The sequence below is a fragment of the Centropristis striata genome, chromosome 4 (assembly GCF_030273125.1).
Source record: "Centropristis striata isolate RG_2023a ecotype Rhode Island chromosome 4, C.striata_1.0, whole genome shotgun sequence".
In the NCBI taxonomy this organism is placed as follows: Eukaryota; Metazoa; Chordata; class Actinopteri; order Perciformes; family Serranidae; genus Centropristis; species Centropristis striata.
The window spans coordinates 31,959,973-31,986,665 of NC_081520.1; the positions used below are offsets into that span (position 1 = coordinate 31,959,973).

General features: G+C 39.4%; 1 protein-coding gene across 1 annotated transcript in view; it reads right to left on the reverse strand.

Moving 5' to 3' along the window:
* Positions 1 to 898: 898 nt before the first annotated feature.
* Positions 899 to 26,693, reverse strand: part of clpb (ClpB family mitochondrial disaggregase) — a 42,757-nt gene continuing 16,962 nt past the window's right edge. Inside the window, exons 6-16 of the mRNA XM_059331683.1 lie at positions 22,095 to 22,192; positions 19,375 to 19,489; positions 12,413 to 12,490; positions 9,254 to 9,309; positions 8,923 to 8,967; positions 7,064 to 7,225; positions 6,780 to 6,936; positions 6,319 to 6,392; positions 5,128 to 5,247; positions 4,288 to 4,392; positions 899 to 2,348 (exon numbers count right to left, since the gene is read on the reverse strand). Coding sequence (XP_059187666.1) covers positions 2,151 to 2,348; positions 4,288 to 4,392; positions 5,128 to 5,247; positions 6,319 to 6,392; positions 6,780 to 6,936; positions 7,064 to 7,225; positions 8,923 to 8,967; positions 9,254 to 9,309; positions 12,413 to 12,490; positions 19,375 to 19,489; positions 22,095 to 22,192 — 1,208 coding nt within the window. The 3' untranslated portion in view covers positions 899 to 2,150. The remainder of the gene's footprint in view (positions 2,349 to 4,287; positions 4,393 to 5,127; positions 5,248 to 6,318; positions 6,393 to 6,779; positions 6,937 to 7,063; positions 7,226 to 8,922; positions 8,968 to 9,253; positions 9,310 to 12,412; positions 12,491 to 19,374; positions 19,490 to 22,094; positions 22,193 to 26,693) is intronic.

A 26,693-nucleotide genomic window follows, 5' to 3' on the forward strand; every position in this document is an offset into this window, starting at 1 on the left:
GTGATAGAAATACTTGAATTTGAATATCCTTAAAAATACTTGTTTTTCAGCATATTCTGCTGTCTCATCTACGTAAATAAAAAAACATTTAATATTTAAAAAGAAACCATCCTTTTTCCTGTGGTTTCTTGTCATTCTTAGCTTAGATAAGTTCTCACTTGGTCACTAAGTCTGGAAATTAGCAAGCAGTCAATTATCATGATCAAAACAAACAAAAAATAATCAGAGTGAATAGAGACAACTGATAAAAGTTCCAATATTATTAGTTGTGGGTATAAATGAATAATTTAAACTTTATTTTTCAAAATTAGATTCATAGTTATAATGTATTTGTGATGATAAAGTCTTCCAAAGCAGCTGGAACCAGGAAGTGGCATTTTCTGATTGAAAATTAAAAATTAAGATTAAGCGATCATCAAAATTGTTGGCAATTAATTATCTAGTGCCTAATTGACTGAGTGGTTATTTTTAGCCCTACAAAATAAAAATAATTGCAGTGTTTTACTTTAAATCCTGACAGCTGTGACTGTAAATGTGTGTAAAACATGCTTAATGTGTGTGCTGTTGGGGGGTCCAGGCGTTCATAGTAAGAGTGAATGTCTTTTTCTTCCTGCATGCTAATTCCTCCCTATGGAGGAGACATTCCTGCAGGGTGTGTGTGTGTGAGAAAGATGTCTTCTACATTCCCTCCCAGTGTTCGACACACAGCCCCACACACAGCAGAATTCCAAGGAAATTCCTCTGTCATGTTGTTTCACAAGGTGGACAAGCGTTATTGTTGCAGAATTCCCACCCAGGCGCTGGTCGCACACACACACACACACACACACATCCATCCATCAGCAGTGTCAGTACAACACAAACAGAACAAAAAAAGAGGAATTCCCTTTTTGTTGTGATGACTTTATTTACGCTGTGGAGGTTGGGATACAAGAATGAAAAATGTCGCTCGATTACATTTGGCGCCTCGTCAAGACGCTGTTCAAACATTTATGAAACAACACTTTGAATATTATTTCTTTATGACTCTAGATTTCTCTTAATGTCACACACAGTACAGCAGCAGAGCACGCCGTTGTGACAGACGAGACTTCTTTACAGCAACATGCATCAACAGAAACAATTCACAAGGCAGTCATATTACCCATCATTCAAACGGGCTGCTATACATTTCTGCTTGGTATGTTCTCCACTAACACATTCATTATTAAAGTGAAATGAATAAGGTTGTGTTTACAAATATGTATCAGTGAAGCTGTGCTGGTGAGGATTTCTCTATAAGGGAAATGTGAACAACAATCTGAGGCAAAGTCAAACTATCTTTGGTCATTAATACTTTTCTTTCCTCCACAGCAAACTCAAGCTCAAAGTAATTATTATTTACCCAACTTTAGAAAAACATTTGTATCTCTTAAATCGAAAAACTTATTTTAAGAGATTAAAGTTTTGCCTCACTTTAACCTTCTGTCAATATCCATTTAGATTTTTTCCCATTTCATGACAAAACTACCATTCCTTTTACTTTCAGATATACCTCTGTTCATTGCCCTAAACCTAACATATATATCTTTAATAAATATTAAATAATTTGGCTGTTTTCAGTGTTCTACACTATAAGATGGACATTAACTCACTTCTATGTCACTTCTAACAGTTGGCTACTATAAATATAATGATGCAAAGCTTTAGATTCAGGGAATACGATGGCTTCAATCCACTGATAATGAGATGTTTGATGTTCATGAAGCTGCTCCGGCACTCTGAAGCCTCTACGCTACGTTCACAGTCTGCAACACGTTAAGTTACACTTAGACTTTCTATCTAATGAGACCGTGTGCACAGCTGTTGATATCGGCTCTCTGCTGATATGAAAGTCTGTTGTCCGATTAATTGAATGGTCAAGTAGGTTGACTTAACACACTGTTTATAGCACACGTTGTTGGCAGATATTGTACTGCATGTTGCAGAGAAGTTGGCAGGTAATTACTGCATGTGTACTGAAACAGAGAGGCAGTGATGTGTTTATCAGAGGTACTTTTATTGGTAACATCCATCAAGAACCATCCATCCTTCTGTCGCGATGATGATGACGATGATGATATGTGTGAGGAATGTGTGCATAAATATCTGGATATATACTCTGTGTTGTGTTAGTGTTCGGGGCTGAGCGGTGGACGGATGTCCAGCGTCCTTGACGAGCTGTCCTCTCCCACCACCTCAAGGCGCAGGCTGGGTGCGCTGCGCTCCTCCTGGTCCTCTGATTGGACAGACAGACGCAGGGTGCAGCCCTTGGGCAGCAGCTCCTGCTCGTACGCTGCTGCCAACTGGTTGACAACCCGACGCTCAACCTGAAGGATCAGTGACGAGGTTAGTTTATTCTACCCCGACAAAGCCTAACTGCAGTAACTACACAAGGGGTAAAACTGAGAAAAACTGCTTTAAAGTTTTTTTAACGTTTTTTAAATGGCCAGCCAAATTGGTTATAGGTAGGTAAGTGATATGACACTTAATTTCTACATGTATTGATGATGTAATTTTTATGCCAATGACAATTTATTTGACCTTTGACCTTAAAAATGTTGTTACTTCACTCTGCATTACTATTAGAACCTTTTACAGTAATGCAAAAACAGAGTGCAGTAACAACAATGTTGTTGTCTTCTTCCAGCTTTTATATTTTATTTTCAGTAAATTAACATTTTCAAATTGATTTTGTTATCAGTGTATTTAAAAGTGTTTAACAACTCAAATAATATTCAAAGATTTGTGTATTTTAGACTTAATATTGTAAAGTAATGTTATATTTTAGTCTTAATATAATTTTATCTCACTTTTTTACTTAATCGCTATCTAGATAATAATTTCCCTATCAAATAAACTTATAATTTCTAATATTCTTGTTTTCGCTTTTCAACAAAATGAAGAAATACAAGACAACACTGCTTTTGTTTTATGTTTAAATGCGTATATATGCAAATCAGACCGTGCTAAGTGAAATTACTGTCGTCTGCTTTGTCACAAGATAAAACAGACATCAAGGAGTTCAATTTTTTTAGTTATAACTCAATTTCGACCAAAAATGTAGTTCATGCAGTTAGGCTTTGTAGGGCAGTATTGTTTATCGTTAAAAGCATCTCCATTAGCTGTCACCAAAGTGGGACGAGCTAGTCTTCCTGGGGTCCAAAATAACAATGATAATGAAAAAACAATGAAACATTGAAATTACAACATTAAAACATCATCCGAAATTATTCAAATAAGTTATTACATGTATTCCATTCATTATTACATTCACACAGTCCATTCCTTACTCACAAATTTAAATAGTGCATTCTCAAATGGTACTTGAAAGATATTTTGCTATTCAGTTTACGTATATTCAGTGTACAATTATTCCAATGATTAGCAAGCTGACTGTTTGCTTACTGGGATATCTCAGAGTATTATTACCTCCAGCAAACACGTTATTTACTGAAAAACTACTGGCCTGATTTTCATATTTTTCACTTCCGATAACAATACCAGATCAGGTGTGGAAAGTAACTAAATACATTTACCCAAGTACTGTACTTAAGTACAATTTTGAGGTACTTGTACTTTACTTGAGTATTTCCATTTAATGTAACTTTATACTTCTACTTCACTACATTTAGAGGCAAATATTGTACCTTTTACTCCACTACATTTGACAGCTTAAGTTACTTTTCAGGTTGAGGTTTAACATAAAAAACATGATCAATTTAAAATGATGATGATGATTTTTTTTATTTAATGCTGCTTACATAAATGCATCAAACATAATAATACAATAATATATGTGCAATATATAAAACAATCTGAGTGGGTCCATTCTGCATAAAGAGTACTTTTACTTTTGATACTTTAAGTACATTTTGATGCTGATACTTTTGTATTTTTACTTCAGTAAGTTTTGAATGTAGTACTTTTACTTGTAGTGGAGTAATTTAACAGTGTGGTATTAGTACTTTTACTTAAGTAAGGGATCTGAATACTTCTTCCACCATTGTACCAGATACAGCATGGCCTTGGCTGAGGTCTGTGTACTCAAGTGCCCTTTTAGTGCCATAGTTTACCTTTTTTACATTTTGAATAATTTGTTACTTGTTCTGATTCATATTACAGTTATAAATTAATGGTCTGTTATAGCTTTCTACATCTGCTGCTCCTGACAATATATAATATATAATATATTTATTTGTGTTTGTGTGTATCCACAGTTTAAGTTGTGAATTTACACACTGTCTGCTGCAGTCTGCACCTGCGTACCTCGTGTTTGATGGAGCGTGCTCCGTAGTGCATGTTATAGCCGCCCGCCAACAGGTCCAGAACCGGGTTCTCCCACTGAAGAGTGATGTCATGGCGCTGTTTGGCCTAATGAGAGGGAAGACAAAAGGTAGAGAGAGGACGGTGGATGCTAGAGAAAGAGACAAATGCAGTGGCAGAGAGGAAATACTGTCGAGCAGCATGTCTGCCAGCGCTAATCAACAGGCCCTTAATGCGTTTTAATCAAACACCAGTCAATAGTACCGATCAGAGCTGCTCATTTAGCTACTGATGTTAACACTCCATTCAATAAATACTGTGCCATGTTTTACTCCAGAGATGTAAACACTAATATTACAACATTACAAAAGCCGCATCAAAGACAATAATGAAAGCACTTAACATTTAATTTATTTAATATAAGTGAGTGACAAACAAATGGCTCATGAGGATTCTGTAATAATGAGATTTCTGTCGTGAGCACTGCTGCCACATAACGACAGACACGAACACTTAAAAACATTAAAATAAACAAAAACAAATAGATTCACCAGAGCCCACACGGTCACAAAAGACTAATGCACAGAGGAGAGTCATGAGTCAGGTTCCTATCAGTTGCCTGCAGGGCCCATGCTGGCTGACAGGACACCAGCTGTAATATTAATAATTAAATATTGATGAAGTCTCCACATGTTAAACACTGTAATCATATTATAGTGAGTAGTAGTGGCACATAATATTGATCTGCGTGTGTTCCTGCACAGCTCAGCGGCTGCAGGATGAAGTGCGTGGGGAGGACACCCATGTTGTAAATGTAGGGTGTACGCTGTGAGCGTTACAGACCTTCTTGGCCCAGAAGTTGAGCTCTTTGCTGACCAGCTGAAGCAGCTCGGAGTGACAGAACGGCAGGAAGTACACAATCTCATTGATCCGACCCAGAAACTCGTCCCTCCGGTAATGAGCCTGTGGAGGAACCAAAGAACCAACAATGACCACTGACGCCTCTCAGGCTAATAATAATAATCTATCTATAGAGCAAGAAGCTTTTGTGTGTGTGTGTGTGTGTGTGTGTGTGTGTCTGTGTGTGTCTGTGTCTGTGTCTGTGTGTGTGTCTGTGTGTGTGTGTGTGTGTGTGTGTGTCTGTGTGTGTGTGTGTGTGTGTCTGTCTGTCTGTCTCTCTCTGACTGTTAGTCAGACAGACCTAAGATTTCATATGTGGCTTGCGCATGGCACGAAGGTGTGATTTTGAAGATTTTTGAATTCATTCATCAGAAGTCACTGACTCTGTGCGCCTTATCTCCTTGGGCAGCCCGTTCCAAAGCTGGGCCGCTCTGGTGGAGAAAGCCCGCTCACCTTTGGTTTTCAGTTTTGACTTTGGAACGGTCAGAAGGACCCGAGGATCTGAGGACGAGGGTCGGCTCGCATATGGAGTTAATAATTCTGTTAAATAGCTAGGAGCCAGACCTAAAAGAGCTTTAAAAGTGATCAGTAAAATCTTAAAATAAATCCTAAAACAAACAGAGAGTCAGTGTAAAGAAGCTAAAATCGGGGTGATGTGATGTCGTCCGTTAAAACCGGTAAGAAGACAAGCTGCTGCGTTCTGAACTAGTTGGAGGCGAGAAAGAGATTTGTGGGAGATGCCGGAGAGGAGAGGAGGGAGTTACAGTGATCTAAACGGGAGAATATGAGAGTGTGAATTACTTTTTCCAGGTCAGAGGGTAACAACATGGGTTTGATTTTGGAGATGGAGCGTAGATCGGAAAAACAGGACTGGATAACTTTTCTGATGTGTGAGTAAGACTTGAGTTGAATGTGAATGTGACTCCCAGATTTCTGGCGGAGGACTTTTATGTTGTATGATAGAGGACCGAGATGATTTTGGAATTGACTAATTGTGTTTGGAGGACTGAACAGTATGATTTCAGTTTTGGGGTTATTGAGGTGAGCACTGCTGCAGAGAAGCAAACAGTTAAACTCAAACATTTCTATGTGATTGAACTGAAACAAGGTGTGTTTTAGTTTGTTTTTAGTTACCTTCAGAATCGGTCGAATCACAGATTCTTTAAATTGACGCGAGATTTTGATGTCATCACTTTTCTGTACATCCTCTGGGGGAAAAGCACAACATCAACATTGATTTCACATTAGAGAGACCTTCAATTTAATGATCATTTTAATGCCTGGTATAACTAAAGGTACATTTGTTCTGACAAATACAATGATAACAAAAAATAACTCATAAGAGTTTAATTTAAGAGCTGATATCTAGACATTTTCCATGGTTTTCTTGATAATGATTTATCAAGTTATTATCAAGAAAACCATGGAGAATGTCTAGATATCAGCTCTTAGATTAAACACGTATGAGCTATCATTATATTTGTCCAAACAAATGTACCTTTAGTTGTACCAGCCATTAAATTGAACAAAAAATTGAAGAAAACAAAGGTCTAATAATTTTTTCCATGACTGTATGTTCTGGCTCTTTCTCTCACTGAGGTTGTCGGCCAGCTTCCTGCGGCTGATCTCCTCAGCTTCCTCCCGAAGCTGCAGTGCATGCTGGGCGATTTCATCACTCGCAATGTTAGATGTCATGATGAAGATGGCGTCTTTACACTCGATGGTCTTCCCCTTACCGTCTGTGAGGCGACCCTGAGTATGGAACAGAAGGAACGATCAGAGATCAACTCATTATAGTTACATGTGTAAATGTTTTATCAAACAGAAGCACAGGATAACTGAATCATCACATAAAAGGTATAATATCTGTGCTCCTCACCTCGTCAAAGAGCTGCAGCATGATAGTCAGAACATCTGGGTGGGCCTTGTCTACTTCATCAAACAGGACAACAGCGTTGGGACACGCCCTCAGAAGCTTGGTCAGCTGGCCCCCTTCCTCGTGTCCCACGTATCCAGGCGGGGAGCCGATGAACTTCGCCACCTGACAGCCAAGAGAAATAAGTTTAATAACAATACAACTCAAAAAGTATTTTGCCAGGATCTCAGTTAACCTAGGGCTGCAAAATCATAATCATTATTAGAGGTGGGGGGGGAAATCCAGTATAGTATTGCGATATTTTGCGTGGCGATATTATATCAATTCATGACGACCAAGTATCGATATTTAGTGTTCCGTAAGTATCATATGAAACTTGAAGAATCCTTTAAATCAGGACTAAAAACACTATTGTTTACTGCAGCATACTCTTAACTTTAACACTTATCTGCTGTACTCTACTGCCCTTACTTTTTAACTACGCAATGTTTGACTTGTGCTTTTTATTATTTTATCTATTTTCTTATCCTGTTGTATCTTATTTTATCTTATTTATATTTTTATTTATATTTCCCTGTTTTAATTGACTGTTTTTACTGTTTTCAATTGTGTCTTGCTGTTTTAATGTGTATGTAAAGCACTTTGAATTACCTTGTGTTGAATTGTGCTATACAAATAAACTTGCCTTGCCTTGCAGATGTAAGGAACCAATAAGCATCATTTGTGTCAGGATATTGTGTCGGGAATTTGTCGAAATAACGCAGTGAAGCTTAAAGTTGAGGAAAGGTAATTGTTGTCTGCAGTTGTTGTCGTCCATTCATGTTTGATATCAGTTGAGTTCAGTTTGACTGAATACTTTGTTGGTCAGTCTGTGGGTTTGACTCTCATTGTGGAGAAATAAAAAGACTGAAGTGAGATGAATAGACTGAGAATTTTCTCTTATGTAACAAAACAATTCTTGATTGAATTTAATTCTGTGGACACAAAATGCAGTTAAACACTTAAATGGCAGTATATTGTATCTCAATATTCACCATATCACAAAATGCTTAAAATCACAATAATATCGTATTGTGACTCAAGTATCGGGGTATAATCGTATTGTCGGGCCTCTGGTGATTCCCACCTCTGATCATTATATTATTATTTGGATCAATAATAAAATCTCAGTTATTTAACATGATTACTGACTGACTTTGACATCATTCATTAATTGGCTCAAAATAAATAATAAAAATAGGATTTTCTTGAACTTTAAATATAATGAAACTGAAAAACAAATAAATATTTAACATTTTGGTAAGCTATATTCAACATTTTCCAGGGGAAAGCACAGTAAAGGAAAAGTGTGAGTTGGGTTTATAACACAAGACAAAAAAAATGCATTATAGTGAAACAGAATACCGCACTTGTAATTGTTTGAAGCCAAAACTCTTAATTGAAAATAAGATTTGATTAATCCCCCAGCCCTAAACTAATTTATAATGCAATCAACAAACTGCACAAAAGTTAACACCGGATAAAAATACTGGAGTGAAATGATTAGACGTGGTTATTGAACATCATAACATGATGCAACTCTGTTTCACTGATTTAATGTATTCATCACTAAAGCTTCATAAAGAAAAGAAAAATGGGGCAAAAACAACATTAATGTTGGTTTACTGCGTCAATTATGAGTACATAAACAGGATTAATCCACTGTGTCAGTGCCATGCACACTCTCCTTTAAAATGAATGAACCTCAGTTGGAGCCACACATTCATCACAGCATGTGTCGTTCAGTCGTTAGAAGCAATCAAACACTTCTTGTCTTCATACATTAATGTATCTGAAAAAGGTTTTGAAAAAAAGCGTCTCACCTCGTGTTTTTCTTGGAACTCGGACATGTCCATACGGATAAAACCCTGCAATCACACAATGGGTTAAGCTCCCAGAGAGGCACAACATGCTGCTGTATCGGTGTGTATGTTTCATGTTGAACATGTGCTACTAATGGTTACCATGGAAACCAACACAAATTGAATTCTCTGCCATTTCTCCAAGCCGGGAGGAGTCGCTAATTTCAAAGTCTGTGTTTTATATCCACGAGAAGCCCCAAATTCACCTACTGACTGAATGTTAAAGCACTTGTGTATATATATATATATATATGTGCGTACATATATATGTGTGTGATGCTACATAACATACCTTTTTAACGTCCTTGTGCATGTAGCGAGCCACCTGTTTGGCCAACTCTGTCTTTCCTGTGACAGCAGCCATCAGCCGGTCAGACAGAACAGAGACATTGTTTAATTATTGGTCTTCAAACAGGAACAATCCCTGCCCTCCATTTAATTACTTTTTGTTCTTGATATAAAAAAAACAACAATTCGTGCTTTTTATGGAATACATCAGTATGCAGACATTTCAGGAAAACAAGCTTACTCATTTCAGACAGAAAGACGATCTCTCTCCTCCTCTAAGTGCTGGCCTAAATCCCAGCGCCTCCCTCTACAAAGCTTTCAATCATCTCCTGCTCTCCAGAAGCACACATTATGTTTGTCGCTAAAATATTCTGCATATAAATGCTCATATATGATATTGATGTCTTGTGTTTGGTATGCGTATGGGTATGATGATTGTGTGTGTGTGTGTGTGTGTGTGTGTGTGTGTGTGTGTGTGTGTGTGTGTGTGTGTGTGTGTGTGTGCGTGCGCATGCGTGTGTGTGTGTGTCTTGTTGCTGTGTTTAATATTGATGTCTCATGGCCACTGTTTGTCGCTGAAGGCAACAGAGAATATGAACACCGTCTCTCCTTCATCTATCTCTCTGGCCTGTCATCTCACCATCTCCCTCTTTTTTAGCCATCTATCTGGCCCTTAATATCCCTCTTTCCTTCACTCCAACACACACATACACTCACACTGCTTCTTCTTTTTGCTGCTGTTTGAGAAAATTTGAGCTTTTGAACTGGAGGTGTCAAGTTTAGCCCTTTAATTTTGAATATCTGCTGATATCGAGTAGATACAGCTTGTATTTTCCTACACGAAACAGCTCTATATTACACTTAAAGAAGTTGAGCTTTAAAACGGCTAAAACAATTAATTTTTCTAGATTTTTGACAGCTCAAAATACATCCTGTATCTCAGCCCTCCTGTAATGGTTTCCTGACAGATATATATCGCTTGACAGATATTATCGGCTGATATTGGCCTATCAGTATACAGTCATGGAAAAAATTATTAGGCCAATTTTTTGTTCATTTTAATGCCTGATACAACTAAAAGGTACATTTTCCATGGTTTTCTTGGTAATGATTTTGGTTATTGTCAATAAAACCATGGAAAATGTCTAGATATCAGCTCTTAAATTAAACCCATATGAGCTATTTTTGTTGTTATCATTATATTTGTCCAAACAAATGTACCTTTAGTTGTACCAGGCATTAAATTGAACAAGAAATTGAAGAAAACAATGGTCTAATAATTTTTTCCATGACTGTAGGTGTCTATTCTGTACCACATGTGCCGTTATCAAAACTTGTTTTACACAATATATAATACAGTGTTGCTTGGCGTGATTTAGAAATAGCGTTTTTTAAAATAGTCAACAGCTGACTGAAACTGAACTGAACTGTCATAATGTTTATTTAGGTATGTATTCTTTATTTTGTAAGTTATCATATATAGAACTAGCTGACAATGTAACACATTGTTTGTATAATGTATAATAATGTTAAATATTATTTAATAAAGCTTGAGAAAGTAGCTCTCTGGGCACATTTAGTTTTTTTGAGTGTAAAAAATTATTGCACAATCCACATAAAAAAGGTCTATTTTCATTCCAGCTAAAAAAACAAACCTATATCAGCCACCATATCGCTTATTGCTGAATTTCCCCCCTCTAAAATCAGCATTGGTCTCAAAAATACCATATGGGTCTGGCTCTATTTCCTATAATATTTTTGTGTTTTTGCCTTTATTCTAACAGAGTGAGGGACGGAGGCAGAAAGTGAAGTGTCAGTGTGGATCTGTTGTTGCAGAAAGGTCCAGCCAGAATTATGACAGTCTCAATTCATCCCCAGTGGATATCTTTAATTGAAACCGCTGTAGTGTTGTTCTGAGATTTGTTCACTCTCACTGCTGTGCGTCAGAAAGAGTTTTCTCTGGTGTTTTAAGGTGCAATCAGCTGTTTCTGACAGCTGCTGCAACCAGAGCTCAATGGGCTGCAATAAACAAAGGGATAGAACTGGATGGTGCTTTATAAAGCCAATACTGATCAATTTAAAGAATGCATTGATCACTACTGAATCATACACTGACAGACACTGACATCTCTGGGGCCTGCTGCTAGACAATAAGCCGTTTTCAGGTTCATGAAATGTACACAAATATGTTAAGATGTTCCTACAGACCTTCCTGTCATCTTATGTGACAATGTTCACCAGCCATGTGTTTGGTGTTATTGTTTACTTGCATAAATATTCTGTTCATTTTAATAGCCAGATTAGGGTGGCTTTTAAAAACATTTTGTCCCAATTTTTACGTCTTACAGGTGCATCTCAGTAAATTAGAGTATCATAGAAAAGTTTATTTATGTCAGTAATTCAATTCAAAAAGTGGAAATAATACATTATATAGATCCATTACACATAGAATGAAACATTTCATGTCTTCATTCATTTATTTTCTTCTTATTATAATGATTATGGCTTATATTTAATGAAGACCTAAAATTCAGTGTCTCAAAAAATGTTTAATATTACAAAAGACCGATTTTAAAAAGTATGGTTAATATGGAAATGTTGGCCTTTCACAAGTATGTCCATCTATATGACTCAATACTTGGTTGGGGCTATTTGACTTGAACTACTGGAAATGGACTTTTCATCATTTTCTATGGTATTGATATGAACCTGTAATTACTTAAATACAGCCCTTCTTTTGATGTTAAATTAAAATCTTAATAAAAGTAAAATATTTGCAATAAATCCATTCAATAGGCATATGTGAGAACGTCTGTTTATAGAACTTGACTTGACACATTCGAGACAAAGTCCTTCACTGAATATTTGGCAGTTTCTCCAGTTTGTGTTTACATTTTACAGTGTGACATGTGCTTTTGTAGTTTTGTGTATGCCTTTTCTTTTGAAATCAGTAGACTGGCGGGAAGGAAAAAACACTCTGTATGCATTCAACAAACTTCAGAAACTTAACTAACTCAAGTGTTCTGTTTATTTTGGCAGCTACTTTCAAGAAACTGAAGAGGGTTTTTTTCTGCCATCACTTCATGAGATCAAACTAGAGAAAGAGAGAGAGAGAGAGAGAGAGCCAGAGAGAGGAAGTGCAAAAGATGAGAGAGTAATTTACCGATTCCTGATGAGCCGAGGAAGAGGAATACGAGAGGATGCTCTTCGTCGTACCAACCATTCTCCTTCCTCCTGATGGCTACAGAGAGCAGAGACAGAGAGAGAAAGGCGGGACTTTTATTTCAGTCATTTGCATTTGTTGACTTTGCTTTTGCACCAAGTATTCCGAGTTTCACCCAACTGAACTGAGTTGACCTGAGGGCGACGGGTATCCCAGAAACTATGATAAAAGAGTGAGAGAGCAGGGATGAGAAAAGGGTCAAGACATTTGGTGGACAGAAAAAAAAGGAGACAGAAGAGAGAAAACAGAGCAAGAGAGCATGATGAGAGACCTCCAGAAAGCTACCCACGCTGCCTCTCTTCCCCCCTCAGTCAGTGGGGCCATTAGCCAGCAGTAATTGTGTTAGCCTCCCTGGCGCGGCCATGGCGAAATCAGTTTAGCATGGATCGCAGCCTCACACACACATACACACACACACACACACACACACACACACACACACACACACACACACACACACACACACACGCTCGCTTAAAGAGGAGTGCCTACCCAACCCTGCCATCACCCCAGCAACCACACTCACACACATACACAAAGACAAGATGATGAGGTGGATCGGAGGGGAGAAAAGAGTTTATTTGGCCCGTGGTTTCAGCCACTCCACGAAGAAGCAGACACTAGCACAAACTCATCCAAATCTGAAGCTGTTGAGAGGCCGGGGGCCAAAACTAGAGCCATAGATGAGCAACAGGATCAGAGCAAACTGGAGCAAAAAAAAAAAAAAGGGGTTGAATCCGCTGGCAGGATGCGAGTTCTCGCTGCGTCTGTGTGGCTTTCTTCCGGCTGTTTTCCGGTGTCCTCCCACAGTCCAAACACACACAATTTAGATTAATTGGAAACTAAATTGCTCATAGGTATGACTGTGATTGTCCATCTGTGTGTTAGCCTTGAGATACAACCCTATTCCAAATAAATAAAGGTAATTTGCTAATGCATTGTGACATATATTCAATTGAAACTGTACACAGACAGTATATTTTGTGTTTCAACTTTTGTTTTGGTACATTTATACTTTGAATTTGTAATTTGTTGCATTCAGTTTTTATTTACAGTTTACAAGGCGTTCCATCTATTTTGGAATTGGGGTTGTAAAATGGCAGTCTGTACCCTGCTTTTAGGAGCTTTGAGCCCCAAATTGATATGCAGGGGTATAAAATGTGTGGATCATGAGGGGTTACGGTCTGGTGCAGGCAGCTGCATGCATACTAAACAGTATATAGACTGATGCATGTTATATGGAACCAAAGTACACAAACTCAAGTTTTGTAAAGAAACCTTTAGCTGTCCGCTGTTAGCAACTCATGCTAAAGTAACAAAAACAAGCTGATTCAGCCACACTAGGGATGGGAATAATTAATTGGTGATTGATAAATGGTCGTTAACAATTTGGTCAATCACGTGGAATTTTTAATCGATCTGTATATTGTTTAATTTTAATTTTGTGACTGCGTATCAGTAATTACTGAACTGAAACACGGCCGAGCGTTCAGTTCTGCAGCGCTACGTGAATAAGCCAATGAGCTGAGAATTAAGTTGGATAAAGCTTGCAATAACAATTACTAGCATGAATTACTGAGTTTAATTTGATCCATTTATCGTAAATCGTTAACGTTATGGATGCTGGAATTGGCCGATTTCTTCCAAACGCCCATCCCTAAATCATACTATGACAGGATGCTTGGCAGGGATATGAGCAAGAATTCTGGTCAACTGCCCTAAAAGACACCAACGTTCTTTTGCCGTGAAGTTAGCAACACAGTTGGAGATAACAAGCTTACATAATGCATCTGAGAGGTGTCAATTTCTGGGCAAGTTATCGAGTGCAGCCAGAAGATGATAAGTGGCAGGAGAACACCGTGGCCAAGTTGCTAAAGAGAACCAAAACTTCAATTCAACTTCATGCAGCAGGGAAAGTGTCTCCACTACAGTTTGCATCCTGTCAAAGAGACCTTTCCTGCTCACTTATTGTAATCTAAGAGACTGTGTGTGTGATGCAGTGAGGCTAAAATACTTCACGACAGACACCAGATCTGAGTGTTAAAGCAGCTACTAATAGCTGATAATCATAAAGAACAGATGCTTGGCAGGAGAAGAGGAGGAGAGGCAGAGTGAGGGAAATAGAGAGATGACACGGTCGAGATGGAAGCGGGGGCGAAGATAAGAGAGGAAAAAGGGAAAGTAAGGATGTAGAGGGAGATAAAGAGGGGAAAGAGAGAGGAGTGATGGAGATAAGGAGACAGAGAAACAAACGAGTGTGTCAGAGATGGACACAGAGATGAATAGTGACAAGAGGGGCTCCAGAGCTCCGTCTGCTTTATCAATGGCTGTGTGAATGACAGCGTAACCTTCTGCGTGTGCGTGTGTGTGTGTTTTAGCTGATTGAGACCGACTTTGACAGAAGGGCACATTGACATTTCTCAGAGGACCCTGACGACAACAACAAGGAAAGGAAGGAGACACAAAACAAATGAAAGCTTGCTCTCTTTCTCTCTCTCTCTTTCTTTCTCTCTCTCTCTCTCACACATGCATGCACACACACACACACACACACACACACACACACACACAGAGCAGTGTGTATTGGGCAGGTCTGGTTGGCTCTAACATGATTACAGAGGGATGATTCTCCTCAATAACTCTTAGCCCTGAGAGCTAAACCTGGATCAATCTAACCTCCTTCCTGTGTGTGTGTGTGTGTGTGTGTGTGTGTGTGTGTGTGTGTGTGTGTGTGTGTGTGTGTGTGTGTGTCTTGCTGCAGGCCAGCTGTTCGTCATGAGGAGTTCAGATGGAAACAGCCCTTTTGGAGAAATGACAACACACCAAATGCAAAATATGAAGAAAAAGAAAAAAAGAGGTATTTTCTTTTTTCAACTTCTGGTCTACAAAATACATAACTGTAGATATATTTATATATATATAAACTAAATATAAATGTAGATTAAATATGTTGAGATGATTCATTTTATTACTTTTATAATAAAATAGATATAAAATTGATCAACAATTATTAGTCCCCTAAACGATTAGTCAATCAACAGAAAAACTATTTTGGTAATTGATGAATCCTGAAAGTGATTTTTAATGCAAAAATGGTAGAAAACGTTGTTTTCAACCCGTCAAACAAGGAAATTTCAGTTTCATATCCCATTAAACTGAATATGTTTGGGGTTTAGCCTGACCAAAACAAGACATTAACAGACATTACCTTGGGCTTTTAGAAACCATTTTTCACAATTTTCTTACATAATTATGATTGATAATGAAAGTTATTGTTTTTTGCAGACCTAACGAAAACTTGGATTAACGATTAATAGTTCTCTATCAAGAGAAAATGCAAAGGAAAGTGTTCCCTATTCCCTGCTTCTAAAAAGTCAAGATAAGCTTTTTTTCCATAAAATGTATGTCACTGTAAACTGAATCTTTTTTTTTTTTATTTGTCACTTTTGCTTTTACATACATTATGAGAGGAGAAGTGGTCACATGTAACGATTTCTTTTCCTTATCTTATTTTACAAACTTGTCTTTTCCATCTGTTGTTCTGTGTGACTGGTTTAGTTTTATCCTGAAAATATGAAACATGAAGACTTTTGGTGTATTTATGCCTACATCACATCAGCAGTAGAAATATTATGTAGGAAAAAAAGTTTTCTTCCTGTCACGGACATTTTTCACAGTTTATATCACTCTAAGAACTAGTAAATTATATTGAACGTGTTGCTTTTGTGATTGCATAATCTAGTCCTGTGCGGCTCTCTCTCATCTCTTTATCAGTACATCCTTTTCTCATTTGTTGTCTCCTTATCTCTGAAATATCCCTTCCGCTCTTTCCTGGTCCATCTCCTCATCTCTAAATTTCCATTTCCCCTCTCTGAATCTGCTGGAGTTTGGCTCGTTCTTCTTCTGTTCATGTTTGACCAAAGTGACAGAATAGCACACAACACGACACAAAGAAATGTACAGTAGATTATGCTTGGTAAAAAAATATTTGCAGATGGATTCTCTGTCTGCCTCTTGGCCTCTTTTAGGCTTCCCACATCCTCTTTTGCTGGTTTTCACTGCCTGTGTGTATGAGTGTGTGTGTGTGTGTGTGTGTGTGTATGTGTGTGTGTGTGTGATATATTCACTGTAATACTTCTCAGATCAATAAGCTGTTCCTTTATCACTGTGGCGACGTCTTCTATGGCTTTCAGGACAATTTGCCATGATAACAACAATCATTCATCACCTTGCCAAAGACTACAAGTCCCACGATTCCCTCTTCCTCTGCCGACTCCCAGCAGAGCCTTCGCTGACACTTGTAACTATTTCTCAAAGAGCGTCAGTGTCTGCGTTTCTGCTTTCTATAGTATGTATTTTCAGAATTGTAGTTAAGGTATAGTTGTTGTTGTTTTTAATGAAGTCTGGAGGAAAAAATAGCAAGTTGTTCTCCTGTTGGTTATAAACTCTGCAAAATTTGCTCTCACAAAAACCATTAGAGATTATAATATCCGCTTCTAGCTTTGGGAGTGAGTTGATTATTTTCACAAATCTGTCCGAGATCATAAAAATAACACACAGCCTCTTCCTTCGCTGCAGAAGCCTTTCTGAACACACACACTCTCTCTTTCTCTCTCATCTGTGGATCAATACATGGCCTCCATGGATGCCTGGTGTAATATCAGCTCTTTACTGTCTGCTGTGTTATTGTGCTCTAACTCATCCTCCCTCCTCTTCTCTATGCATTACACTCGCTCTCTTTGTCTTTCTGTCAATGCTCCCAGCTTTCTGGTTCTCAGACACTTCTCTGCTATCTCCTCCCATCAGTGTTCCTGTCTCTTTTTTGTCTCCCATTGCCTCAATTTGTTTTACCCCCGTCTCATGTGTTTTCCTCTTCCTGTCTCCATCACTTTGCCTTCCGCCCGTCCATCCCTTACTCGGGTTGGACGGTGCAGCATGAAGGGACGATGGTGGAAAGATGCAGAAGGTGGAGGCCCCACAGTGGAAGTAGGATAAGGACAGAAGGTAGAAAAGAAAAAGAGTGGGTGTGATGAACATGGAGGGGGTAAGAAGAGAGGGAGTCACTGAGGAGAGAAAAGAAAAGAAAGACGGAGAGAGGGGGGTGCAGAAAAAGGGAGAGAAAAGTGGAGAGGAGGGGGGGGTCTGTAGTATGTCTCCTCTCTCTGTAATCGTGTTAACTGGCGGCTCCAAGCCTGGCCTCTTCAGCTGTCACACACAAACACACACACACACATGCACACAGCACCTGTGTATGCCTGACAGACAGCTCATTCATCACAATTAACCAATTACAGCCTCCGCCGGTCTGTCTGAACCCGCCTACTGTGGGAGGGAAGGGAGGACAGCAAGAGAGAGGAAAAGGAGTGCAGAATAGAAACATGGTGAGATGGAAAAGAAAGAAAATATGAAAAGCAGTGAGGAAACAATGCTTAAAATCATGTATTTATGTTCACTTGGTATTTTTGGAGGTGTGTTTTCATTGTGTATTAGCCGTAAATAAAGAATTCACTTTTCAAGTCAAGTCAACTTTATTTATTAATGCAGCCATATGTACAGGACATACAGAGAATTTAAATTGTGTTTCCCTCTTATCCCCGGAGCAGACTAGCCTGGGTATAGCCATGCTGCCTTGCAGTTTGAAACGAAATCGAGCATGCAAGGCAGCTTGTTTGATTTTGAGTTTGTGTCCATGGCCGATTCTTAGCCCTGCTTTTGGTATCCAATCACAGAACGGGGAGGGACGGCAAGACGATGATGTGTATTCGACAGACAGAAGCTTGTAGTTTGCTTACAGATCCAACATGGCTGCAGCAGACGCGAAGCTCTCTTTGGATCTAGCTGTAGACAGTGTTCTAAATAGTTTAGAGCGAAAGTTTATTTTGAAAGAAGAACAACGTTTGGCTTTACACTCCTTTATCACCACCAAAAAGGATGGTTTAGCCTTGCTACCAACAAGATTTGGCAAAAGCCTAATCTACCAACTAGCCCAGTTAGTGGCTAAGCTAATGGGGTTTCGCGAGACCCCGGTCGTTGTGGTATAATCGATACGATTGGCTAAGAGCTACGTACAGACAGGATCAGACATTTGTAGCGCCCAATAAACGGCTCTGGATGATCGTAGACCACACCTCCTCTACGGAGAAATGAATAGGTGGTCTCCAGACTATATCTTATTTGTGATACAGTCTGGCGTTAACCAGGCTAGATGCAAACAGAAATAAACATGAAATATAAAATATAAGTAAAAGATATAAAATGTAAACGTAAACAACGTATACAAGCAAGAAGACATAGACGAAAAGACAGTGGCAATCTGGGAGATGTAAAAAGTATAAATAATATAAATGAATATGACGGTATGAACAGATTAATTCTATAAATATGGCAAATAGTATCAGTATGGCAATATGGCACCAAAAGTGCTCACCATGCATTTTACTGCAGCAGTTAAGCATTTAAAGCATTCCTTTTTTTTCTCACAGTTCCTTTCTTCAGTCAGTTTGCCACTGCAAGGCATAATGTAGGACCTTTTTTTTTTTTTATCATATCTGAGCCACGGAAATTGGACAAGCCATTCTTTGCATAAGGCATTTAATTTGGCCCTTTTATATGTGGCAGGTACTGATGGGGCCATCTCCGCTGAGGATGTTGGGTCTGGGCTGGGTGGAGGGCGGAGGACAGATGTGATGCGCATAGTAGCATTTTTCTTGATGAAAAAACAATCAATAGTTCTCTTCATTTTGAATTACCAGTATGTTTAAAAGTTGAGATGCCGCTCGATGAGGAATACAGGGCTCTGTTTAACGCCATGGTTTCAGTTGGACGCAGGTCTGACCAAAATGGTTGTATCGCACTGTGAAATCTTACTGTATAATGTTCCGTGTGTGTGTGTGTGTGTGTACCTGAGGCGACAGTATTGATGGCCCCCTCCTGTCCGATGATGTGCTCCTTCAGCCTCCTCTCCAGGGGGAACCTCCTCCTCTCCTCCGCCTCCCGCCGAGCCTGCACCTCCTGGAACTAGATGGAGGAAGAAAAAGAGAAACATGTAGAAACCAGATGAGCCAGTCAATGAATCAGGAAGAGAAGGGAGACATGAAGACTCTCCAGTGAAAATAGGACACTAAAGAGTTTGCAGGTCTGTCCCTCTTTCTCTTTATCATCCTATTTTCTTTTTTACCACCCATGCCAACTTTACAACTCACGCAAACTACAAAGACACTAAAACAAGAAAAAAGAATGGATGAAAAGGCCCTTAGAATATTGAGCGATTATATGACTGAAAGCGCCCAAATCTTTTCTCTCCCCTTCTTTCAGTTTCTCTCCCTCTTTCTTTTTCATAGCCACCTCATGATTCATTCACCCTCTTTTTTGTCTCCTCAGACTCCCAAGTTTTCACCCTGCAGTGGAGGTAAGCCGTTTATTCCCTCTCTCCATCTTGCTTAGCTCTGACCTGCTGTCAGCCTGCTAGATAACTACAGGTAACTCAAGTTTTATTTAGGAAAACAGCTGACCCCACTTCTATTACAATACACCTGTGAAATACTGAGCGCTGAGCAGTGAGGAGGACTCTCTGCAGTCAGCTGGATCTACAGCACCGTTCTGTTAAAAAAACTTCTTTCAGATCTCTCACAGCTCCATTTACACACAAACAAAACAATTCACTGATACGGATAACATTTGTGATGATGTTAATGCCCTTAGTTGGTGTAAATCACAAGTTCCATCACAACCTGATATATTGATTCTACAAACAACAATATGATATTTGCTGATATCACAAAGTCTGCCATGATTTGATTTCAATTCGATTCAATTCCAGCCTGGATATACCCATACTGCCTTGCGCGCTCGATTTCATTTCGAACCTGCAAACAGTCTGGAATCTATGGCCGTTTCTTAGCCCTGTTTTAGGGATTCAATCACAGAACAGGGAGGGACGGCAAGTCGCGTACTACTCGACAGACGGAAGCTTGTAGTTTTGTAGTTTTCTTACAGATCCAACATGGCTGCAGCAGATGCCAAGCTCTCTTTGGATCTAGCTGTAGACAGTGTTCTAGATAGTTTAGAGCCAAAGTTTATTTTAAAAGAAGAACAACATTTGACTTTACACTACTGTTTCACCGCGAAAAAGGATGTATTAGCCTTGCTTCCGACAGGATTTGGCAAAAGCCTAATCTACCAACTAGCCCCGCTACCACTCGCTGCTGTAACGCCGGTGATCTCGCTACGAGCCGGGGGACAGCGGAGCCGCCCAGAGACCCGCAGCAGCTCGTCCATTGACCATAAAATCAGTGGATGTGTGTGGCTGAATGACATGAGGGGGAATAAGGTGTAAAAATAAATAATCTTGCAGAAAGCGAGAACTGGAGAAGCAAAGCAGCAGCAACACTCTCTCACAGACACACACACACACACACACACACACCAACACTGCTGGTAGACTGTGAGCAGCCAGAGCCAGATCATGCTGCAGAAAAACGTTGCAGAAGCAGAATTGAGCAATTTAGTCTCAAAGTAGAGATGGGCTAGTCTGGCTATGTAAACATCAGTCATGTTCATGCTCAATGCTTCCTTGAATTTCTGTCGCTCTACATACGTCATCTGGTATAACTGATACGATTGGCTAAGAGCTACGGACAGACGCTTATGATAGACATTCGTAGCGCCCAATAAACGGCTCTGGAGGATCGTAAACCACGCCTCCTCTACAGAGAAATGAATAGCTCGTTGCCAGACTAGATCTCATTTGTGATATAGTCTGGCGTTAGCCAGGCTCATTCAATTCAGGGTCAAGTCAAGTCAACGTTCATTTATAGAGAGTGCTGTACAGTTATTAAGATACAATAAAATCATACACAAATATATTAATTAATAAAAAATGAGTCCTGTGATGATGTCATATGTCAATTTACAAAGTGACATTTTTACAGGTGAAATTTCAATATAAAAGCGTATCTTAACAATGTCTTAAAAATGATATGTATTGATATTGTCACTGGAAAGATGATCATTGTTAATTGTATCCATACTTTGATCTGGATCAATATATCATCACACTCCAAGCCCTTACATTAGCAAAAAAGTCCTGAATAAAATCCTCATGTCAGTTTATCTGGCTGATATGCATTTACAGATATGGTCGAATACACTCTTTTATTGACATATTTCATACAAAATATCTTGCTATCAATATGGAAATATGCTTTCAGAAAATATTTAAGGTATTTGATTGCTTTGAATTCCTGGTTCATATCTAGTCCCATATAACAGCATCTAAAGAAAGCTGGTGAATCATCAGACTTTACTCTTCAGCACGTTTTTAACCCCAGTTAACCTCAACCAGCTTTCACATCTCTAATACTCAATAGCAGCTGTCAGTCAGTCAGCAGACTGACACAGACCACCTGAGGAGTGTCTGTCTGTTTGCATGAAGGCAAGTAAATGACACAGATGCCTAGTGAGTGAATAGTGCCGAGTCATTCAGACACAGGACACAGGAAACGAACACAGCATCAAAACATTAGTGTGCATGGAAACTAATGTGGTTTTAATTGCCTGGACATTCTGCACAGCTTGTACGGAAAAACAAAATTACAGTTTGTGTCTGTACTGTATGTCATACCTTGCTCTCAAACTCCTGCAGGACTTTGCCCACTTCTCCCTCCTTAGCGTAGGCCCGTGCTGTGTGTCCCAAACCATTGGTCTGCAGGGGGTTGGCACCTGTATGCAAGCATGCATCACACACACAAATGTACAGACATGGGTTAACATACACTTTTGATGCTACTTATAAAATTGTTTTAACAGAAAAGAATGACATCATCATTTAAAAAAAAGAAAATACTTTTTTTTTGCCGTTAGTGCTACAAGAACATGCACAGAGCAAGGTATGACACCACCTCAGCAGGAGGGTGAAAACGTCGATGGGCAGAGTGAGGTTAGGGGTGAGAGGTCATACGGGTTCAGGGGTCACTGAGACTAACTGCAGTGAAGCAGGAGGGCAATGCAATGACCCAATAGGGGGTTTCATATCTGCAACGCGTGCCAATAATGCACTCTTTGACCCCGACACTCGCACACCAACACCCTGGATTATTATACAATCTGCACACACTGCAGGTCGTTGCAGGTTGTGGGCCATTGAGGCACACAAGCACACACACTTCACACAGCAGGAGGGGTCAAATGGAGGAAAAACGTCAGAGTATAAATGAGGAAGAACCATAATGTCACAGCACGTGTGAAGTGTGCCAGGACTTGTCAGTGAAGGTGGTTAGCAGGGCCTCCTGCCCTGACCTGTGCCACCACCATCAACCCCACAGTCGCCAACACACACGTTCCTCCACACAAACAAGTGAATGTCTCCATCGCATCAGATACACCGAAGACAAAATGAAAATACAATAAAACTTTTTGGCTTCAGTAACAAATTCCTAAGGCACTCCTTTTGAATAAAGGAAACAAAAGTGACAGCCATAAAACTACATATTCATACAAATGTAAAGCTTCAGTCTACAATCTGGTTGTGTAACCAAAATCATCCATATCACAACGTGAGCCTGGGTAATATGACAGTATATATGTATATACAGTCATGGAAAAAATTATTAGACCATTGTTTTCTTCAATTTCTTGTTCATTTTAATGCCTTGTACAACTAAAGGTACATTTGTTTGGACAAAAAACAAAAATAGCTCATAAGAGTTTAATTTAAGAGCTGATATCTAGCCATTTTCCATGGTTTTCTTGAAAATAACCAAAATCATTATCAAGAAAACCATGGAAAATGTCTAGATATCAGCTCTTTAATTTAACTTTTATCAGCTTTTGTTGTTGTTATCATTATATTTGTCCAAACAAATGTACCTTTAGTTGTACCAGGCTAATAATTTTTTCCATGACTGTATATCGTCAAAACACCATAAAAATGTCTAGCATATATATTTTTCTGTACCATTTCTATCATGATTTGTAAAACCAGCGCCAAACTCTGTTACAGCAAACATTTATATAATTTGGAAAACACGAGGGAGCAAAGCTAGAGTGAACCACTGAGGTGTTGTTTTTCTAACATGGGCTATGAAATATACAAAAATAGGCTTTACCATGTGGTTATTATTTCATATCAACTATTTATTCATTGAAAAAAACAAACCGAAAACATGACTTCCAATGCAGAGGTAATAAAATAATCCCTTCAAGTCATATTTATTTAAAGACCGTATATTTATTGAGAATACAACCAAACTAAACTGTAACATTAAGTGAATTCAGTTACTCATATCTTTATGTTTTCAATACGTTACTCTCCAACCCTGATTATTTCTCGATAAGCATATATGTCACGATATATAGCGTGTCTGGCAATTCAATGAATCTGCAGTTTTTGTGAGTGAACTACACTCAAGAAAACTGTAACAGTGTGTATGTATCATTACAGGTGCTGGTTGTTGCACCGACCGCAGAGACTAATAATCACTGTGATGATTATCGATAAACCCCTAAATTTTGTGACGTGCTCAGTAAGCTATCGATCCTGGCAACAATTCACCACTTACCCCCCCAACCCACCAAAAACATGAGGGAGGAAAGCAATAAAGTACACACACACACACACATCCACCCACCCACACACACACACACACACACACACACACACACACACAGGACATAATAAATAGCATCATTTAGGGCTTTAATATCAGGCCAACCCTCTGGGCCATAGCACTTTATAACAGGATCAACACTAAAGACACTCACACAAACAGACGCATGCACACACACCCCAGCTGAACAGTCACACACACACACACACACACACACACACTCGCATATACACACACACACACACACACACACACACACACACACACGCATACACAGGATCCCTTCATTAGGAGTGCTTTAGTTATGCCTATTAGGAGTCCCCTCCTCTTTCCTATTTCCTCCTCCCTCTCTTTCACTGCAGCTGGTGGGAGAGAGCCCCTGCTGGTCTTTGTGCGTGTTTGTGTCCTTGTATCTGTATTGTGTGCATTTGTGAGCATGTGTGTCTCTTCTGGGGCCTCCTACCACCTACGGAGCTGTCCATTATCGAGTGCCTGTGGCCAAGGGCCTGATGTGGAGCCTGGGGAAAAGCTAGAGAGCCTCCGCAGGTAGGATGAGAGACTGTGGGGCGAGCCGAGGCCTGAGGGTGGGCCTGGACACTGTGATGGATGGAGATGTGAGTCGAGGGCCGGCTAAGGCCAAAAGAGCAAAACCCACGGCTGGTAGAGTAGCATGGACGCACATAAACACAAGGGAAATAACAAAGTATGGGGAACTCCACACAAATCGCGCGCATACATGAACACAGGTGTCCTGAAGCTGTGGCAGTTTATAAGATTTGGTGTGATGATGTAAAAAAAGATGGATAGGAGGTTACGGAAAGGAAATGGATTGAAGGGAAAATAAATATCACAAGCTTTGTCAGGAATAATAATTAAAGATGTGTATAAAAGTCTTAAATTATGCACCTATGAATCACACATGTAGATGGACAGCGATGTGTTGGTGTTTGATAGCGTGTGATGTCATGATTGTTATTGGCCGTGACGGTGGCGCCAAAAATGCAACGACCAAGTCGGGCGAGCAGAAAACACACCCCGTCTTTAATCGGATTGACTTAAAACAAATGTCTCTGTTTTGTGAAATTTCTTACCTTTTTAATTCAAAAATGCGTCTGCAGAACATTTGATCGAGTTAGACGAAGTGATTTGTTTAAGCGTACAGAGTGCTTACTGACGCAGGGGTGAGGCGGGAGAGACAGGCAGGCAGAGCTTTGGATGCACCATCCATCATAAACATAAACAAGACATTAATACTAGTGTGTGTGTGTGTGTGTGTGTGCTTGTGTGTGTGTGTGTGTAGTGATGGCGGCAGGGGTGTTTGGTCCAAAAAATGGAAAAAATGATTTAAGATGAAATACGCATCATCCCAAAAAAATAAAAAAATACAAATGCCCCCCCAAGTTATGACTTAAAAAGGCGTGTACAAACTTAAGCATATCAAAAGGATAAAAGCATACATGAATATATGAATATTTTAATTAAAGAAATGGACACTTGAGTGCACATGCACACACAAAGAAGTATACATAAATATACACACTCACAAAGACACACACATCCTGTGATTGTGCAGTTACCCCAAGGGCATGTTCTGTGCAGAGGTCACAGTTCAACTAGGCCGAGCTTGTTTAAGAGCTGCTCGCCTGGAAACTGAGGGGGATATTCTTCCCCGAGGGTCTGTGTGTGTGTGTGTGTGTGTGTGTGTGTGTGTGTGTGTGTGTGTGTGTGTGTGTGTGTGTGTGTGTGTGTGTGTGTGTGTGTGTGTGTGTGTGTGTGTGTGTGTGTCGGTAGAGCTGAGTCAACGACAGGTGCGAGTGTAATAGGGGTGAATGGAGAGGGGGTATGAACGAGTGATCAATCTCAAATGAGCTTTGTAATACTGTTTATATTACTCGGGGGTGGAAGTGTTAAGATGATGATACATGGAGAGCTTTTTAAAGCTGATGGAGACAAGACTGCCTTCAGCTCCAAAGGCAGAATGAGAAGCATTTAGTTTGTATAGCAAAGATTAAGGTAAGAAGCCTGTGTTGTGATAAACAGTAGTCTTGAATTTCCTCATGTTAATTAATCGCACCCTAGAATAAGTAATTCTTAGACATGCACGATGCACAAACAATCTTATCCCATAAAAGCAGGGAGTCTAAAAAAACACAAACTTCTTTAAGCAAAATTTGAATTAAAAACCCAAGTGGCCAGGCTGTTTACACAGAGCAGAGAGGAGAGGACAGGAGAGTCCGTCTACACAGAGCAGAGAGGAGGGGACAGGAGAGGTTGGAAACATGACAATACCTCAATATGTACAATATGTGGAGACCCAATTATTTCTTGATTTGTGTCATTATAACTGTTTTATTCTGCATAATAGGCATGTTTGAGTTGTTCCTAATTCTAACCATGATTGTGCTGATTCCATAGAGCTGCAGAACTTATAGATATTATATATTGCAGTGAAATAAAAAGCCACAGTGTGTACAATGCAAATAGAGCAAAATACGACCTGAAACGGCTTGTTGGGGTTCAGAGAGTTAAAGTCAAAGTTAAAGTCAGTCAGTGTTTTTCCAGAAATACAAAATGGGCGAGGTCCTATTTTTTCTGCTACAGCTAAAGTTAAATTT